The sequence below is a fragment of the Molossus molossus genome, unplaced genomic scaffold (genome assembly GCF_014108415.1).
Source record: "Molossus molossus isolate mMolMol1 unplaced genomic scaffold, mMolMol1.p scaffold_m16_p_4, whole genome shotgun sequence".
NCBI classification, from domain to species: Eukaryota; Metazoa; Chordata; class Mammalia; order Chiroptera; family Molossidae; genus Molossus; species Molossus molossus.
The window spans coordinates 95559274-95581025 of NW_023425377.1; the positions used below are offsets into that span (position 1 = coordinate 95559274).

The following is a 21752-nucleotide window of genomic DNA, read 5'->3' on the forward strand; positions in this document are numbered from 1 at the left end:
GATCATAGTGGGTGACTTTGACATGCCACTGATACCACTGAATAGATTGTCTAGACAAAAAATTAACAAGGACATAGAGTCTTTACAAGACAAACTAGATCAGTTGGACTTCATTGATATTTACAAAGCATTTTACCCCAAAGCTGCAGAATATACATTCTTCTCAAGAGCACATGGGACATTCTCAAAGATAGACCACATGTTAGGACACAAAGCAAGTCTCTACAAATTCAAAAAGATTGAAATCATATCAAGCATCTTCTCAGATAACAGTGGCATGAAACTAGAACTCAATTACAATAAAAACACACAAAAACATTCAAACACTTAGAGGTTAAATAGCATGTTATTAAACAATGAATGGGTTACTGACGAGATCAAGGAGGAAATGAAAAACTTCCTGAAAACCAATGAAAAGGAACACACAACACAAAATCCATGAGACACAGCAAAAGCAATCCTGAGAGGGAAGTTCATAGCATTAGAGGTCTACCTCAAGAAACAAGAAAAATTTCTAATTGACTCCCTAACCCTACAACATAAAGAACTAGAAAGTAGCCCTGGCCGGTTTGGCTCAGCAGTTAGAGCATTGGCCTGCGGTCTAGAGAGACCCAGATTTGGTTCTTGTTAAGGGCATGTACCTTGGTTGCAGTTTGTACCTGGCCCTGGTTGGGTTGTGCGGGTGGCAGCCACTCGATGTGTCCCTTTCACGTCGATATTTCTCTCTCTCTCCCTCTCTCTCTCTCTCTGTCCCCCTCTCACTCTGTCTGAACTAAAAATGGAAAAATGTCGTCTGGTGAGGATAAAAAAAAAGAACTAGAAAGTAAACAAAAAGAAAAACCCAGATCTGGTAGGAGGAAGGAAATAGTAAAGGTCAGAGCAGAAAGAAATGACATAGAGGCCAAAGAAAACAGTTCAAAAGATCAATGAAACAAAACGCTGGTTCTTTTAAAAGGTAAACAAGATCAATGGACTTTTTAGCCAGACTCACCAAGAAACAAAAAGAGAGAAAATAAACAAAATCAGAAACGAAAGAGGAGAAGTAACAACTGGCACCACAGTAATATAAAGGATCATTGAAACATACTATGAATATTTATACACCAACAAGTTGGACAATCTAGGAGATATGGACAAATTTCTAGAAACACACAGCCTCCCAAAACTAAACCAAAAAGAGATAGAAAACCTGAACAGACCAATAACAACAAAGGAAATCAAAGATGTAATTAAGAAACTCCCAGCAAGCAAAAGCCCAGGCCTAGATGAGGGAGTTTTACGAACATTCAAAGAACTAATACCCATTCTCCTCAAACTATTCCAAAAAATCCAAGAAGACGGAATACTTCCAAACTCATTTTATGAGACCAGCATAACCCTAATTCTAAAACTGGATAAAGACACTACAAAGAAAGAAAACTACAGGCCAGTATCCCTGATGAACACAGGGATGTTAGCAAAATATTAGCAAATCGGATACAACAATACATCAAAAAAATTATTCATCATGACCAAGTGAGATTCATCCTAGGGATGTAGGGATGGTACAATATTTGCAAATCAGTAAGTGTGATACACCACATAAACAAAATAAAAGATAAAAACCATATGATCATATCAATAGATGCTGAAAAAGCATTTGACAAAATCCAGCACACATTTCTGATAAGAACGCTCAGCAATGTGGTCATAGATGGATCATATCTCAACAATAAAAGCTATATATGAAAAACCTACAGCCAACATTATACTCAATGGGCAAAAACTAAAAGCACTTCCCTTAAGAACGGGAACAAGGCAATATACCCACTTTTGCCACTCTTATTTAACATAGTACTGGAAGTCTTAGCCACAGCAATTAGACATGAAGAAATAAAAAGGATCCAAATCGCAAAAGAGGAAGTAAAACGGTTATTATTTGCAGATGACATGACATTGTACATAGAAAATCCTAAAGACTCCATCAAAAATCTATTTGAGTTAATAAATGAATTTGGCAAAGTAGCTGGATACAAAATTAACATCAAGAAATTGACGGCATTCTGATACACCAATGATGAACTCATAGAAAGAAAAACTAAAAAAGCAATACCATTTACCATTGCAGCAAAAAAAAAAATTAAGATACCTAGGAATAAACTTAACCAAAGAAGTAAAGAACTTTTTCACGGAAAACTACAGGTCATTGAAAAAAAGAGATAGCAGAAGATATAAAAAAGTGGAAGCACATACCTTGTTCATGGATTGGAAGAATTAACATCATTAAAATGTCCATACTACACAAAGCAATCTATAGATTCAATGCAACCCCCATCAAAATACCAACGACATATTTCATAGAACTAGAACGAATACTTCAAAAGTTTATATAGAACCAAAAAAGACCCCAAATAGCCACAGTAATCTTGAAAAAGAAGGACAAAGTAGGAGGGATCACATTACCTGATATCAGGTATTACTACAAAGCCACTGTAATCAAAACAGCTTAGTACTGGCACAAGAACAGACAGATAGATCAATGGAACAGAATAGAGAACCCAGAAATTGACCGAAGACAACATGCTCAATTAATATTTGACAAAGGAGGTAAGAGCATACAGTGGAGTCAAGACAATTCCTTGAACAAATGGTATTGGGAAAATTGGACAGCTACTTGCAAAAAATAATGAAGCTAGACCACCAACATACACCATACACAAGAATAAACTCAAAATGGATAAAAGACTTATATGTAACACATGAATCCATAAAAATTCTAGAAGAAAATGTAGGCAACAAAATTTCAGACATTATACACAGAGGAATTTTCACTGATACCACACCTAAGACAAGAGTAACACAGGAGAAAATGAACACATGGGACTACATCAAACTAAAAAGCTTCTGCACAGCAAAAGAAACAATCATCAAAATGGAAAGGGAACCCACCATATGGGAGACCATAACTGCCAATGATGCATCTGATAAGGGATTAATTTCCAAAATATATAGAGTACTCATACTACTCAACAAAAGAAAGACAAAGAATCCAATTAAAAAATGGGCAGAGGACCTAAATAGACACCTCTCCAAACAGGACATACAAATGGCCAAGAAACATGAAAAAATGCTCATTGTCACTAATCATCAGAGACATGCAAATTAAAACAACTATGAGGTATCACTTCACATCTGTCAGAATGGCCACCATCAACAAATCATCAAACAAGTGTTGGCGAGGGTGTGGAGAAAAGGGGACTCTAGTACACTGCTGGTGGGAATGCAGATTGGTGCAGCCACTATGGAAAACACTATGGTGTTACCTCAAAAAGTTAAAAATTGAACTTCCATTTGACCCAGTGATCCCACTTCTAGGAATATACCTTAAGAAGCCTGAAACACCAATCAGAAAGAATATATGTACCCCTATATTCATAGCAGCACTATTTACAATAGCTAAAATCTGGAAACAACCCAAGTGTCCATCAGTAGATGAGTGGATAAAAAAGCTGTGGTACATGTACACAATGGAACACTATGCAGCTGTAAGAAAGAAAGATCACTTATCATTTGAGATGACATGGAGGGACGTGGGCAGTATTATGCTAAGTAAAACAAGCCAAGCAGAGAAAGACAAATATCACATGATCTCACTTATTTGTGGAAATAATAAATTAAACAAACTGATGAACAAAACTGACCCAGAGACATAGAGGTAGGGTACAGACTGACAAACCCCAGAAGAGGGGATGTTGGCGGGGAAGAGATAAACCACAGAACTTACATGTATGTATGCATAACCAATGAATATAGACAACAAAGCTGGGGAAGGTGTGTGTGTGTGGGGGAGATGGGGAGGAAGGTGTCAATGGGGGAAAAAGGAGAAACATCTGTAACAAAAACAAGTTAACAAAAATAATTTTAAAAAAGACTCATAGTTCCATTTTTAACATTCTTCTGTATTTTTACAGGGAAACGAAATGCTATATGTACCATATGTTGCAGCAATTATATTTTTAAGGAAATACATGTTGCTTAAGATAAGTTTTCAGGCCTGAAAAATTCCACTGAATTAGAGAGATAAGACATCTGAGATTGTGAGGACACCTGAGACTATTTTTGAGTCCAATAATATGTGTTACTGGACACATGTCCAAGACAAAGAAGTCATCACCTCCGCTTAGGTGTCTAACTGCATCCTACACTGTGTATTGATTTAACTTCTCCTCTACACATAAAGTACATTTTGACAGCTTAAAATAATAAAAATTCACAAACATTTCCCACAGCTGGTGTGGCTCAGTGGTTGAGCATTGACCTGTGTCACCAGTTTGACTCCTGGTCAGGGCACATGCCCAGGTTGTGGGCCCAATCCCCAGGTAGGGGCATGCAGGAGGCGGCCAATTGATGATCTCTCTCATCGATGTTTCTATCTCTCTCTCCCTCTCTCTCTAAAATCAATAAAGAAAAAAATTTTTTTTTTAATTCACAAACATTTCAAAGATTGTCTTCTCTTCTCATAGTAATGATTGTGTTTTATTTTTCCTGTTATGAGAACTGATAGACTAAATTGCACAGGTAATTTTAAACTAACACTAGTTCTTTTGTAGTATGTTAGTTAAAAATAATAAAAAGATTGTTATGACCCGATTTCAGAAATATCTCAGTATAAACAGAAATGAGATTTTATCATAAGACCCTGTTTTATATCTCTGTCATCTAATTGGTTTATATCATGTAGTCATTCAACAAATATTTAAAAAATATACTTGTGAAAAACTCCTACATTTGGTATTTCAGAGAAAACAAAAATTATTATGGTTGGATTGATTGTCATTAACACATTTATTTAATGGTCTATATTTTCCCAGTATTTCTCTCTCTATTATCTAATTTAAAATGTGAAGCATTCCTCTAAGGTAGGCAGGATAGGAATTAAAACCCTTAGTCCATAGAATAAGAAACTGAGGCTCAGGTTCAGTGACCCTTCTAGCAGAAGGCCAAGGAAGAATAGAGCAAGCCTCTAATTCAGGTGTTCTCATTCTCATCTCACACTGACCCCTGCTCTCAAGGAGGTCACCCCCTCCCCCGCCTCACACACACACACACACACACACACACACATTCACGCATGCACACACACTCAGAGATTTTGTATTCAGGCCATGAGGGAGGCAAAGGCAGAGTGCTGGTGGGATTCATAATCAGGGAAATCATATTCAGTTGATAATAAGCAAGATACCCTTCACGGAAGAGTTGGTATTTTATCGCATGACATTTATCAAGTGTCTGCTCTGCTATATGATAGCTATATGATAGGTCAGGCATTTAGAGATAAATTGCACTTCATTCTCTGCTTTCAATTAGCTCAGAGAGGGCAAAGCAATATGATTGTAACTGTGGCTATGATGCAGAAATACAGAATGCGTTCACATGTAGGAGAGGCATGGCACTCAGACCACACCGAATAGATAACATCAGAGCATTGTCATGTAGGCTATTTTCTAGGCAATGGGAAGACATGGATGGGTTTTGATCAGGAGGGTTATATCTGCCATGAGAGGAAAGAAGTTATTATAAAGAGGGCTCTTTGGGAGCTTATTGCAGCAAGCCAGTCAATAAATATTTAAGAGCCATATTAAGACACTATCAGCAGAGCTGGAGAGTACAAATTTGAGAGGTCCAATGGGCTGTATTTGGTGACAATTTGTAACCTGGGGATAAATGAAGGGAAGAAGTCAAGGTAGGTGTGATTTTAACACATGAGAAATGGTCTCATGGAATCAGGGAATTTTATGCTAAAGGAAAAAAGGTGAGTAAAATCCTGGTGCCAGATTATTTAAGATCAATATTGATGAAACATGGAATATAGGTAGGGTCATGAGAGATTTGTATAGGGCACACTTTGCCAGCAAAGCTTTAGTTAATTTTTTTCTTTAATATTGCCATCCCAGTGAGGTGGGCAGGTAATATTATCATCCTCTTTTATGCATGATTAAGCTGAGACAGAGTAAAATAAAGTATCTTGCCCAATGAAGTCTAATTAGATAATAGCAATGCCAGGATTTAATCTCAGGCTGTTCTCACTTTTGGCTTTTACAACTGCTACATTTAAGGTCAGAGCCACAAGATACTCAGACCCAGAATACTTTTTCTATAGTATTGAACAGTTGAGATTAATATTATAAAATTTTAGACAATGTAAAACAGTGGTATTTTATGTATTTCTAGTTTTTATTTTTTTATTCTAAAAAATTCACACTTCAGGTCTTGAAAGAATTAAATATTTTAATTAAATATCATACTAGCAAGAAAATATTATGAAATAATCCTGAAAATACATGATTTAAAAATTAATCGTATGTGGATATTTACATATTTGTATTATACACTATACACAGTATATTTGTATGATAAAGTGAATACAGGATATTTGCTACATAATTATACACAATATACTTACAGTGTATATTTTCTCAATAAATAAGTAAAGTGAGACAACTGAGGTGATGGTTCAGGTTTAGGAAACATTTGAATTTGAATTTGACCTTGTGAAAAGGGACGAGACCACCAAGAGAGGGGTTGTAAAAATAGAAAGAACAACAATTGGAAGAGGATCCATGGACAAAGCCTTCTGTATGGTGTGCTTTAGGAAGACAAACACAGCAAGAGCACGAACTGAAGGAAGGAGAGTGAGGAGGTGGGGAATAGTTTAGTTCAGCAGGACAAAGGAGAAAGAAACAAAGGTGCAGATGCAAGAAGCACTTGAGGGGAAGACTATACAAGCTTTCTAGAAGTAGGGACCTTACCTGTCACTCCTAATGTCGTCTCCCCAACATCTAAAACAGTGCATAGTACATTTGGGAATGAATACAGCAATGAATAAAGTAGAATAAAACAGAGATGGTTATAGATGGCATGAGCAGAACAAGGAAAAGAAATGAATGAATTATTTTGAAAAATAATACAAAATCGATGATTGCAAGGAAATGATTGCAAAGATGCCATGAGCAAAAAGGAAAAAGAAAATCAACACAAAGACATGATTTGTAGGGTAAGAGTTTCAAGGTTTTCTCTCCTTGTTTTTATGAAATTAGTTGGAATGATATGGAATTAGAAATTTTTCAATGGGTGACCCTGGCAGGTGAGAGATTGGATCAATTCCAGCTAAGATTTGACCATGTCTGTTCCATTTGTTGTAGCATCTTCTACACAGCACACCATGCTTGTGACATCAAATATTTACAGTACATATGGGTTCAGTAAAACTAGATAAGGGGAGATAACTGAAGTTACAATCAAGTTTTGGGCAACTGCATAAAAAGTTGAATCTGACCATGTTAAAAAGGACGAGACCACTAAGAGACAGAATGTAAAATGAGAAGAAAAACAGTTGCAAGACAAATCCTTGAAGAATGCCTTTTGAATTTAAGATGTAAAATAATATAATAAGACAGTTAAAATTCATTGGGCAGGGGGTACCAACATGGTATGATTTTACTTGGCAGTAACATAGAGAAGGAACTGAAGGACAGAAAAGCTAGTAGTAGTAAAGAAAGGCTGTTGCAAAGCAAGGGTTTGATTAATAAATTCCGAGAAGCTAAGAAAGCTGGATCTGATAAGATCTTTGGATTTAGTAATGAGGAGATCATAACTGACAGATGAAAGGGAAATTTCAATAGTAAAATCAGGAAAGTTTAGAAGGAGTTAATGTCAGAAGTTGAACAATGAAAGGAGAGAGATTTTCTGTGGTCTCCGTATTTTGAGGTCAGGACTGCCGGGAAATGCATCTTTCATCAGACTGTGCACAAGCCACAGAGGAGCTGTCTCCATTCCTGCTTGTGAAGCGGTCTATGCTGTTTCACTGAATTGAATGGCAATTTATAAATATAGAGAATGTAAAACAGAAATAAACCATGCTCCGTTCTTCCCCTGCCTTTCTACTAAATAACCATGCGAGGTTCTCCATACTGTGCCGAGTATGCTACATTAGCAGCACCAGTGAGCAGAATGACCCAAGAGAAAAAGATGCTTTTGGATGCATCATCAGCGCTGTTGCTGGCTTATATCATCTGGGCTTATAATAAAAAGTGGAATAATCAGCAAGTTACTTACACCCCAGAGTTTATTATTTCTCTTGTTTGACCTAGAATGTCTTTTAGAAGAACTCTTTGCTGAGTTTCTCAAAGTTGATATTAAATATTTATTTAAAGTAGAACTCAGTGAAAGCATCTTTATCACTTTGCAATCAGTTTTGAGTCTTAAGACCTAACTTCAATTCTAATAGTAATCAGCATAATTATTCAGAAATTCATACTAGTGTCTTATTGGGTAATTGTATGGGTCAGAGGGGAAACTGAGCTTTTTCTGCTCCTTTCTCTGCTTCAGGAGTTGATGTGGGAAAAGCATGATGCTCTATAAGGTGCTGGTATTGTTTAACTCATTTTAGAACATTGTCTTTGGAATTATATGCAGAGATTGTCACACATTATTTGGGTATTCTCAGTGTTAATAAATTTTCCTTCTTCGAGGATCGATAAAAGAGAAATGGCTTTAAATTTTAGAGGCATTGTTAGAGAATAAGTTAGAGATCAACATGAATTTTATTTCTAATCAAATGAGTAGTAGTTTCAAAGCAACACAACTAATATCCTTGTGTATTGTGTCAATAGAGCCATGTGTCTGTGTTATATTGAGGAGAACTTCAATATTAGAATGCATAAAAGCACTCTTGAATATTTTGGGGATAGAGTGTTAGAAATATAGCACTAAGTTTCTCTTCTGAGATGGTCCCTGCAAACTGGTTAAGCAAAATACCTTAGCTCAAGTCAGCATTTCTTGATTGTAAATCACAATGATAGTCTTATCATGGTTGGGGACAGGGACAGTTAACCATAGGCAAAGTGGGACATGAGCAAGTTCGACCAAATGGCAAATAATTTTATGTGTAGAAAAGGGACACTAAGGAAGAAATATCTAGGGAAGTAGAGGATATAGACCAATAGACAACTAAATGGGTGCCAGGAAGAGGGTTGAAAGAGACCAGGGTTAGTCAGGAGAGAAAGGCCATTGTTATAAAATGATGTTCATTGTTGGAGAATTAGCTGAATTGCCTGGGGGAAAAAAAGGTGCTTTCTAAGTTAGGTGAATCGTGATATCTAATGAAGTTTTGTATAGCCTGTGCCTATTGTTGGGCCAAAGCCAAATGTTTCCAGATGGCAACGGTAACCAGGAGGCCCCTTGACAACTCACTCCAGAGTCTAAAACAAATAGAAAATGAAGGATATAGCTCTTTAATAAGATTGTCTATGCATTCAAACAGTGGCTTCCGTTATCAAGCATTCTGCTGATGCTGTGGCTGCTGTTCCGATCACAGAAGCTGTTTCTCTTAAGATGAGAGTTCTTGTTAATTAATATTGCCTGATATTCCTATACTATTTATGTTACATACTGACATGGCAGGAAATGAAATAAAATAGACCCAGAGAGAATGTTGTAGCAAATCCCCTGTTATATGTCATATGGAGTCCTCAACTTCTGAACAAATTTAAGATTTAAGATATACATGTCAGTACACATATATCCATGTATAAAATAAGAAACTACCACAAAATTTGCCTAGAGGGTTTTAACAATGAGAGGACTTTTTCATGTATATGGAAAATGAGCATAGTCAAACACATTAAAGGTAATTTTCAATTTCTGTACTCAGGCAAACACAAAAATATAAACATGAATAAAGGAAGAATCTTATCTTTGCTTTATGTTAGTGTATGAAATAAATGTAAAGAAATATATTCATTTGTTTTCTAAGATACACGAGACCGTTATACAGAAGACTGGTAATAAAGAAGATGTTAACTAATATATTATACAGATGTAAACTAGAAATCCCAGAAAGCTTATATTATAAAAACAGAAATGAGTTGAAGATTAGTAAATATTTAAAGAAAAATGGGAATATTTGAAATGGGAAGATTAGTGAATATTTAACAGAAAGTAGGAATATTTGGTACTTAAACAAACAGCCAATTTTGCCTTCCTTTTTTATATCATACAATATTTGCTAAAAATTACTGCCTATTATTTATTGATTGTCTGCAAATTGGTTGCTAAAATCTGTATATATTTTAGCAGTGATCATATTTATTAAAGCCAAACTAATTTTACATAATTCTTAATTATAAAGCGAATCTATTTTGTGAAAGAGAAAATGAAATAAGATAATATTGGTTGTGTCTTTTAATGGGGTTAATTGATTTAAAAAGATGTTTAGTATTATGCTCTGGGTTGTTAGATTATGTTCATGGGTAGCTGATTTCTATTCCTTGGATTGAAACAACTCCTTAGATTAAAAATATCAGCAATTTATTCACTCAAGGCCATGTGGCTGACTTGAAATGGTGGCTTAAGACATCATTTCTATAGGGCATTGCAGGGCATGGGTCTTGGAAAAAGTAGCCCTTACTTTTGAGAGCTATGTTCAGATTTGTGTTTCAAAAATTATTTTGACTGTATGTATGCTGGGAAACAGATTGGAAGAAGCATAACTGGATGAGAGAAGGAAGTTGGGTAGGTATTCCAATGATCAGTTAAGAGCATAAACTCCAAATCCAGATGCCTAGGTTTGAGCACAGCATCTCTCACTTACCAGCTGCAAGACCTTGGGTAAATCACTTAGTTTCCCTATGTGTCAACTTTCCTATCAGTAATTTAGGAGTAATTATAGATTACCTCAAGGGTCATCATCAGAAATAAATGAGTTAATGTAGCAGAGAACTTGCCAGGCACAAGGCAAGCGCAAGGTAAGGAAATGCAATAGTAAACTAGGACGATCCGAATGGAGATAGAAATAAATGGACTACATTTGAGAACATTTAGGTATTAGAATGAGCAATACTTAGTGATGGTCTGACTATAGGTAATGGCAAAGGTAGTGTCATATGCCACTCACTGAAATACACATAGTGTTAAAGGATTATGTGAGCAATGGGGACTTTCAAATAAAATATATATACATATTTTTAAGAATGATATTCTTAAGCCAAAAAATGTTGGTAGTATTCTTTGTTTTGTATGGAGTAGAACATATGGGATAAATTAAATCTATGGGAAAGATAAAAATTAAGCATTCTGAACTTCATTTAATTGCTACTTGACTGAGTGACATAAGGTAAGAGTTTCTTTCCAGTGACATGACTGTGGGTGGTGAGAGTCTGCCACCCAAGTTTGGATTATTAGAACTCTTCATAAGCACACTGACCTTTTCATATTAAAGCATCATTAACATAATAAAACCTTTGAAAAGAATCAGTATTATAGGGAATGAGCTGTTATGAATGTGTATAAATTCCAGGTAACCACAGTTTTTTCTCGCAACTAATGATTTTTATTTGTACTCTATTTACTTTTTTTAAAAATCGGGCTGTCCTAAAATATGTTTACACTCACATTGTTAAAAAAATAATGTAGATATTTTTATAAACCTAGAATTATTATTTTAATACTTTATAATTCTTTTAATTTCTTAAATGGAGTACTAAAAAGTGCTCATGCATTTGATGGATCAGAGATATAAACTCTATATTTCTTTTGATTTGTTGATTATGTTGTATTTTATATAAAAGGGCATTAAGTTTCAAACAAATCCATGATTATATGCCAATTTCAGTGACTTATCCTTTCTGTTTTCCCTGTTCTTCTAGTTTGCTCCCAGTTCTCAAGAGGAGTCTATGCCATTTTTGGATTTTATGACAAGAAGTCTGTAAATACCATCACATCATTTTGTGGGACACTCCATGTCTCTTTCATCACTCCCAGCTTCCCAACTGATGGCACACACCCATTTGTCATTCAGATGAGACCTGACCTCAAAGGAGCCCTTCTTAGCTTGATTGAATACTATCAGTGGGACAAGTTTGCGTACCTCTATGACAGTGACAGAGGTAAGTGAAAATATCCCTATCTCTTGCTAATGGGTAAAATTCAATGCCTACACTTGACACTTATATGAGACATTAGAGAGATACATAGCTGTATTAAAGTCCAAGCGTTACATGGTTCAATTTTGCTGTATAAATAAAGAATGCAGTTTGAAACCTGGGAAACATATTTAGAGTAAAAACAAACAAAAAAGTTAGGAATTACAATTTACAGACAGAGTCTGTGTCAGCCAGATGCCCGGTTGTAATGTAAAAAGCACCTTTTGGAAACAGCAGTTAAGACTCTATGGTGACTAGATTACTAGATCAAGGTCAGGAAAGTGGTTGCCTTGAAAATTGGTTTAAGTAAACTTTGAATACATAAATAAGAGCTTCTACAGAAACTTATAGCTTTTAAATATTTTCAAATGCAAAAGTTTTATCAGGCAGGTGCAATTATTATTAACTTTGCTTTAAAATGGGATCACCAAATCTCAGAGAAGTTAAAGGACTTACTCACGATCCTTACAGCTGAAACCAGGTTTGCTGACACCAGATCCATGTTTATTTCACAATTCTATCTAACTGCTTATGATGAGGTGTTCTTGATGAGTGTGTCAATTGGACAGAGTCTTGGATCATATAAATTTTATGGGGGGGAGGGTCTTTCCCATGTCCATTGTTAAGAAGTTTAATATTAGTAGATGTTTTAGAATCCCAGATGTTTTAACAGTTCCTGGATCCATGATTCAGCTTCAGTAGGTCCGGGTACTTCATAAAATTGTATTAACATTTTGTGCACATGTTCATGTATGTGTTTTTCTAGAAAGAGTATCCATAACCAAACTGGAAAGGGTTAAGAAGCATTATTGTAAGAAAGATTAATTACTGTTCAGCAGCTTGCTTCCTGGAATATTTAAAGGCTCAAATGAAAAAAGCCTGTTTCAACCAAGAGAAGGCATCTTGTTAACCCAAAAGGACAGACAAAAAGAGGGCCAGCCATCACTCCATTCTCCATCAATCAGTTTGTAGACATTTGCTGCAGGAGGCCCGAGTCAGAAATGCTCAAGCTAGGTGTCTGATCCTCTGCCCATCTTCCCACTCCAGACAATGAGAACGCTCGGTGGAAAAATGAGTCAGCACTATACAAGCTGAAAAATTTGCCTTGTCAACAACATTTCCCCCAGGCTTTGAGAAGGGAGAGCTTTGCTCTTACCATGGGGAATGGAAAACTAAAACACAGAACTATTTAATGTGAACATGGACTCCAATGTGCTGAATACTTCTGAACTATACTTTTATTTATAAAATAAACCTAATCCTAGTCTTTCTTCTTGCCCTTTGCAAACTCCTGGAGTACTCTGTTATGTTAATAAAACTAGCCTGAAATTGGGAGTCTTCTCAGTACCTCTTTCAGCCTTGCATCCGATTGATGTGATTTCCACCTACTCTTTTTCATTGTCATGACTACAGATCAAGTCACTGTTTTTTGTTTTTTATCCTCACCCGAGGACATTTTTTCATTTTTATTTATTTATTTTTTTGGTCAGATAGAGCGGGAGGGAGAGAGAGAGAGAGAAACATCGACGTGAAAGGGACACATCGAGTGGCTGCCACCCGCACAACCCAACCAGGGCCGGGGACAAACTGCAACCGAGGTACATGCCCTTAGCGGGAACCGAACCCAGGTCTCTCTGGACTGCAGGCCAATGCTCTAACCGCTGAGCCAAACCGGCCAGGGCCAAGTCACTGTTATGTGTTTATTCCCTCCTCTCTCTATTTACACACTTGTTTTTCTTTAATCCAGTTCCACAAAATAGCCATAATTTTTAAATGTCCTTAAATGCCATTCTGACCACATAACTCCCTTGCTTAAAACACTTCAATGACTTCTCATTATAATGAGTATAAAATGGAAAATTCTTAACATGGCTTTAAGGTCTTCTGGTATCTGGTTCCCACCAATTTATCCTACTGTCCAGCCCACTCACTAAGCTAAATCCATCTACCTAACCTGCTTTTGCTTCTCAGATGAGCCAAAGTCTTTCACGTCAAATCTCTTCATGTAATTCCTTCTCCTCCTTCATGTCTGTTTACATAGCATTTCCACAGAGATGCAATCCATACTATCATTCTATTTCAAAGCCACCTCTTCTTTTCCCACACAGTATTTATCACAATTTATAATTTCTAGATTTATCTTTATTGTTGAAAATATTACAGATGCCCCTCCTTTCCCCCCATTGGCAATAGCGGCACTCATTCTTTCAGTTAAGAAGTGTTACTGGCCCTGGCCGGTTTGGCTCAGCGGTTAGAGCGTCGACCTGTGGTCCGGAGAGACCCGGGTTCGGTTCCCGCTAAGGGCGCGTACCTCGGTTGCAGTTTGTCCCCGGCCCTGGTTGGTCGTGTGGTGGCAGCCACTCGATGTGTCCCTTTCACATCGATGTTTCTCTCTCTCTATCTCTTCCTCTCTCTCCCTCCCACTCTATCTGTACAAAAAATGGAAAAATGTCCTCGGGTGAGGATAAAAAAAAAAAAAAAAAAAAAGAAGTGTTACTGAGATTCTATTATGTTTCAGGGACTGTTTAGTCACACAGGTTAAGAGTCACGCTTTTTATTTAAGATCTGGCTATAAGCCCCAGGAAGGCAATGCCCAGGCAGCACCCAGTACACTGGTGTGCAGTTCTTAACTGTATACACTGTGCTTAAGATAATGTGGGGACAGGGTTGACAGTTAATAAATAGTGGTAACAAGTGAGTGAGTTTAGCCTCTGTTTACGGTTGAGATAACACTAGAACCTGCACCTTGCTGCTAAAGCGAAGGATCTGAAGAATTCTCTTTATTGTTTCACAAAGTTGAAGGCAGCATTTTTACTTTAGGGTCATACTTTGCCATCACTGTGTCCTCTAGTTGAAACTGAACTTTTGAGAAAATTTAAATAGACAACAGTTGACATAATAGAAAGAGAAACTCTAGTATTTAAGGAGAGCAACTAAAGAAAGCAAAGCCCTGGGAAATGATCCAGTGAAGGTGGATGGATTTATGTACTTGTGAAAAGAACCTGAGACATTTAAAATGATTTTATTAACACTAGAGAATTATTAAATGAAATTAAAGTGATGAGATAATCTTTAGTCATTAAATTACACAAATTGATTTGAGTTCAAGTGCATTGTTGAGAGAAGAACATTAGAGTTATAATATTGAGTAATTATATATTAAAGCCAAAAATGACCTTATGGAAACATTTTCCAGTTTTTATCAAAGAGCTGCTCATGTTTTAATATGAAGAGTGTTACACTGGCTTTCGTCTCAAACTATTTTCAGAGATAAGTGTGTAAGACTCAGAATGCTGGCATAAGATTGGACCTTTATGTACCGTTCTACTTGGCTCATGGAAATGGGATTTTTGCTGTCTGACATTTTCTTATTATATTAATTTTTATAGTTTTGGCATCATATTACATAGTTTATTTATGCATTTATTACATGACCTCATTGCTTTCCTTTGATGCTTAAGCCTTTTTTTTTTTTTTTTACATTTCAGGGAAGTACCTTCTTATTTTAGTGTTAACATGACTTGAGAATGCCTCCATGTTCCCTTTATCCATAGTACGTATGATTAGAAAAATAGATTCCATAATTTCATCTCTCCATTTATATCTATCCATACTTCAGTTTCAACTGATTTGATCTGTTCTTCTGGGATTATATGCTTTTTAATTATTTTCAGTGTTAATAATCTTTACTTTTCTGAGAGTCTAGATCAGGTAAACATATTTTTAAATTTTAATTTCTAAGTATATGACTTGTTCTTTTGAACAGTATAGAACTCAAGTATAAAAATGGTTCTCCAGCATCCTACCCTGAAAATGACTTTAAATGTTTCTATGGTTCTTTATGACACTGCTCTTAACAATTATACTTTTCCTGCTTTCAATTATTCATCCCAGTGCTGAGCCACAAGCCCAGGGGAGTGCATCCCAATTGTAAACAAAAGAGACGTAGACGTTTCCTGATCTTTGCACAGATCATCTTTGACGGTTTCAAATTCTGGGATGAGAAGAGTGCTGAAACTGTTCATTTGATGCCGTGTGACCTTTTAGGACTGCTGGTGTCTTTCTTTATCTATGTGGCAGTGGTCTGGTGATTCCCAATGACCCAGAGTTCCTTCTAAGAGCTGTACAATATTCCCCCATAGAGAGGTGGTTGACGGATCTTAAATGCATTTTGAACTCTAGAGTAATGGGGTTATCTATGTTAATGCATTAAATATAGAATTATCTTTGAGTATATATGTACTAAACTTGAACCAGAACTCAATCAAAATATGGTTTTTATTTATTGGTTAAATGTTAATAAGGTAAGGTAATATATTTCTATAGATAGTAGGTAAAACCAGAACTAATGGTTTATATCTATCTTCATGTCTTGGTTTGAATTCCATGCCATACTGTCTCGTGGAAAGGAAACACTTTGATTCCAGATCCAAGAAGACATCATGTATAGAATAAAAATTCTTCTAAATTATAAATTTCCTTTTCAGATGTTTCTGAGAAAGTCAGTGAGGGAAATATATGTTAATCTAATCTGGCCTAGGCATGCTGCCAGGATTTAGTGATCATGAATATTAATTTCTGTGCCTGAAAGATGAATTAGGGCAGTGAATTTTAAATGGAACAAAGAAAATATTTTTAAGAAGAAAGACATGGTCTGAGTGAAATATACCTATTTGCAGTAATCATTTTATAATTCCACCATTAACTTCCAAACTAAGACATCTGGACTTCACCTGCTTTTAGGCTTATGGATTTTCTATAACCTCTGACAGTGTTATTAACACTAGCTCACAATGAGGCTGAACTACTGCTACTAATACTTTGAGAGAGTTTTGGGAGATTAAAATAGGTTATACAGCTATAACTAGTCCAGTAAAAATTAGGCTCATGAGGAAGTAATGCAAATACAAAATTTTAGCCATTATTTATTTTAGCCAAAAATCTGAGAATTTAGAACTTAATTTAGACTCTTGTAATATTCTTCAGGTTTTTTTCAGAATGTATTTTAAATATATTTATTAGGAGGAACAGTTAATTTTTCTGGATTTATTTTTATTGTACATGAACAACTTGTGCATTTTAAGTTTTTTTTTTTTTCTAAGTAATTCAGTAATAAAAAATCAGTCTCTGCTATAATAACTCAAATATCTTGATAGAGAAGTATAGATATTAGAGTTGAATGATTAATACTACTAAGAGTTTTAAATAAGCCAATATTCATACAGAACCCCATTGTTCACATGTTTAAATTCTGAATTAAGGGATGAATTATATACATAAAGATACTTCAATACTGTTTTTGTAAAAGGGAAAGAGACATATCTCAAGTAGTACTTGCTCCCCTAATAGGAATTTGGTACCAAGACACCAAGAACATGAATATGTGTTATATTTAAATAATTTAATTTTACTACAATAGTTGTCATATGCATGTGTTTTCAGTGATTTTAAAAATTTTAAATGATCCATTAATTTTAAAGTCACAAGACAATAACAAGCTTTTAGTTAAAGGGAAGGATCAGATTAAGTTGAGGGAGAGTTTGAGAGGGTTAGTTACTATTACTGAAAAAAGAAATCTAAGAATATGAATCACTAAACATGGGCCGGCATTCTCCTCAAATCCGAGTCTGGTCCTACCATGGTTTGTGACTTACTTGTGCTCTCCTTAGGAGATGATTTAATGTTGTGCAGTGTCTTCTGACAAAAGTAAATTCATCAAGCCTGATATACACCACTTGAGCAGTTTAGCTTCTTAATAAATGAAAGGTTTTTTTTTTTTTTTCCAGTTTCATAGGTCACAAAACATTAATTCTGAGAGTTTTAATAACAGAAAATCCACACCAACCGAGTTACTTGAGACACAGAATAAATGAGTCTGAAACTCAGCCATTTCTTTAAATGAATTCTTATTGCTTTTATGCACCATATTCTTTCACATGATGAACTGCTAATAAATATTAAGTTTAGAAATATCACATGATAAAATCTATTTGCAATTTTTTATTTATATTTCATATTTCTTGTTACATACGTGGAAAGATAGGACAGAATGACAAGAACATCACCACTTAGTAGGTGTAAAATTTATAATTCAACAACAAAGAAATGCAATAATGTATTGTGTAGAAGTAAGTGCCATATGACAATATGTGGATAGCATACAGAACATCATCCATGGATGTAATGTTTTTAAGGAGGTGACATGAAAAAGTTGCATAATGATTGGAATGAGGAAAAGTAAAACCTAGACAGTAGAAGAGGTTTAGAAAATTAGCTTTTTCTTCCTACTTGGAAAGAAAACTCGATAGAGTTAATAACTGTTTGCAAGCACATTGAGAGCTGTTGAATTGATCATGATGACCAGCTGTGTGTTCTATCTTCACTGATGAAAAGCAGGAAAAGGATTTGAATTGTATCATGGAAGGATTTAATTTACCCACAGTGAATCATAGGTGACCCGTGAAGTTTTTAAAAGATGCTTTATCATCAGTAGATTTTTTTTTATAATGGTATGTTATCTTTGTTTAAATTTTCCCTTGAGAAATTCTTCTTTATACTATAGTTTCTGTTACAAAACTGGATAGAGAAAACTAATTTCACTGTTTTACAAAAAGAAAAAAAAATTCACTTTAAGTTCAATTTATGGTTCAATTTTCTAAATTGAAATAAAAGTAATTTATTTTAAGGTTTTGTTCTGAAATTATATATATATATAGATATATATATATATAGTCCTCACTTGAGAACATTTTTTCCATTTTTTTTTTTTTGTTCAGATAGAGTGGGAGGGGGAGAGAGAGCGAGAAACATCGATGTGAAAGGGACACATCGAGTGGTTGCCACCCACACTACCCAACCAGGGCCGGGAACAAACTGCAACCAAGGTACGTGCCCTTAGCGGGAACCTAACCAGATTCTCTCTGGACCACAGGCCGATGCTCTAACCGCTGAGCCAAACTGGCCGGGGCAGAATCAATATTCTTTTGAGAAAGATGCAGGTCTTTTTGGATTCAGGAAGATGCTGCTATGTTTCTGAATTCTTTCTAGAGTCTTAATTTTGTGTTGCTTATTAAGCTATTCATAGAAAGGATGGATCTGAGTTGGCTGTGAGGAGTTAGTTGATGTACTGGTTTTCTAAGTGTTAAACTTCAGATTTAACTTAAGGAAATAAATCCCCAAGTTGTTTTCCCTTTCAATCCGACTTATGAGGTAATGTAGGAATAATTAAAAACCAAAATAAAAAAATTTAAGGTATATGATGCTATAAGCATAGTTGCTAATAAATGGTCTTACATTTGGGAAGTTAAGTAAATGTAACAAATTTGTGCTAGAGAACTAACTCCTACAATCTGGTTAATAGGTGAACATGTTAATTTCTATGAGATCAGTCCCAATAACAAAACTAATATAACAGAAGCCTGAGAAAAAAACAACTTCTCAGTAGAAATATAGGAAGACATAGAGATTATTGGTTCTCAGACTCAGACTCACAGATTCATCTCACTGAAAATGTACTCAGCCTCTTCAGGATATTAACACGACATGATAGACTAATATATAATGAAGCATTTTTTTTTCTAATCTGTCAGAGAAAATACATTTTTGTAATGTCTTTTGATGTGACTTGAACCAGAGGTATTGAAGACATTGTGCTTTAGGAATATTCCAAAAATATTGAGAGAACTAAAAGAAGGGAATACTATTCTCCCCTCAAACTATGATTCTTTGGTCAGAACAACAGCATTTAGATAAAATTTGATGAGAAGCAGAAATAAGTAGATGTTGATCAAGATCATAGCTGTAGCTTTTTAGAAAAGTCAGTATCAAATTGGTTGCACAAAATAGCCTTAAAAATATATCCATGTCCTGGCTGGGTAGCTCAGTTGGTTAGAGCATCATCCTAATACACTAAGGCTGTGGGTTTGATCCCCAGTCAGAGTATGTACAAGAATCACCCAAGGCTCTGTCCGGTTTGGCTCAGTGATAGAGCGGTGGTTTGAGGACCAACGAGTTGCGGATTTGATTCCAGCCAAGGGCATGTACCTCGGTTGCGGTTCGTCCCTGGCCCTGGTCGGGTCGGGTCGTGTGGGAAGCAACCAGTCTATGTGTCCCTCTCATGTTGATGTTTCTTTCTCTTTCCCTTTCTCTCCCTCCCTCTCTATCTGAACATTCCCTGGGGTGAGGATTAAAAAAAAAAAAAAAGAATCACCCAATGAACACATATATAAGTGGAACAATAAACTGATGTTTCTTTCTCTCCCTCCCTTCCTCTTTCTCTGTCTCAAATCAGTAAATATATATACATACATATGCACATACATATATACATACACACACACACACACATATTTGCCGTCAATTTTACAACACAGTTCTGGTTTATTTGGGTATCTTTATCAGTCATCATTTTGCTTTGCCTTCCTAGGCTTATCAACACTGCAAGCTGTGCTGGATTCCGCTGCTGAAAAGAAATGGCAAGTGACTGCTATCAACGTGGGGAACATTAACAATGACAAGAAAGATGAGACCTACCGATCCCTTTTTCAAGATCTGGAGTTAAAAAAAGAACGGCGTGTAATCCTGGACTGTGAGCGCGATAAAGTAAACGACATTGTAGACCAGGTTTGCTATTCTGTTTCCTAAAGGCACTAAATATAGAATATGCGTGCACTGTCAGCGTTTGGAACGAGTATTTGTGGAAGGTGCTTGAACAGCAGTTTGGACTTTATGGTTTATGTAGGATGTGGCAGAGATCATCAATTAAATTATCTCTGGCTTCAGTTAGCAATAGCAGATGGTCTTCAATAATGCTGACACATCAGACTAATCATGAAATATAGTCAATATGTAATTCCTGACTCTTGCGTTTTACATAAGTGTTGCCCTAAACTTTGATCATTTTAATTGTAAGTTTAGATTTTAATTCTGTTGAACATCTTAGAGAAAGAAATAGACATGTATTAAGTTAAAATAGGTCTGGGTCCTAAGGCAAAAATGAATAATTCATGCATTATTTGGCCACGAAATGGGATACTTCAATCAGCCTATCTCACTGTCTAAATGGGCCTATCTTTCAGAAAGATCATGTAATTATTTTTCCAAGAAGTAATTTTTTCCTCTCCTATTAGGGAGATTTTGTATCACTATAAAACTATTAATCTATGAAATTAAAATATGTGGGAAAGACACATTCAGTCTGTGTTTACTGTTTGAGAAGTAAGCTAACAATATTCATTTGGAATGTTTTAAAAAGTAAACTATTCCAGAGCTAAGGATGCTTTCTCTGTGTTTACTATACTACCTTGCTTCATTTTAAGATATTTTAGTGTAGACAGCTATGCCATAAAATATTATGATAAAAATTAAATCCGCTGTGTTTAGATGGGGTAACTGATCACAGATGTCGGTGAAGCAGCATCATTGCTTACTGAGATCTTCACAGGGTATCTGCTCCTTGTCCTAACCGACAAGTATCTGTATGTGTGTCTGTATAATTTTTAAATGCTTTTGATGGCTGTAATATAGTCGATATGTAATATATTACACACACAGATGTATATATACACACATTGGACTAGTAGCCACCATTTCATACATATATGACTGTTACCTCCTTGAAATAATACAAGATGGAAGAAAAACACACAGTTGAGGATGCATTTCTTAGAGTTTCTAGGCTTTGAGGAGAAAATTAGACTCACTCATTTGTATTACAGAAAGCATTTTGCAAATATAAATGTCGACGAAGCTTTAATGACATATAATAAATTGATCTCTCATAAAATATTGAAT

General features: G+C 35.6%; 1 protein-coding gene across 4 annotated transcripts in view; it reads left to right on the forward strand.

Annotated features, from left to right (window-relative positions):
- The window catches only part of GRIA2 (glutamate ionotropic receptor AMPA type subunit 2), a 141337-nt gene that overhangs the window by 57962 nt on the left and 61623 nt on the right, over positions 1-21752 (forward strand). For all 4 annotated transcript variants that reach the window (XM_036240483.1, XM_036240480.1, XM_036240482.1 and 1 more), the window contains exons 3-4: positions 11685-11924; positions 20386-20582. In XM_036240483.1, the coding sequence (XP_036096376.1) occupies positions 11685-11924; positions 20386-20582 (437 nt within the window). The remainder of the gene's footprint in view (positions 1-11684; positions 11925-20385; positions 20583-21752) is intronic.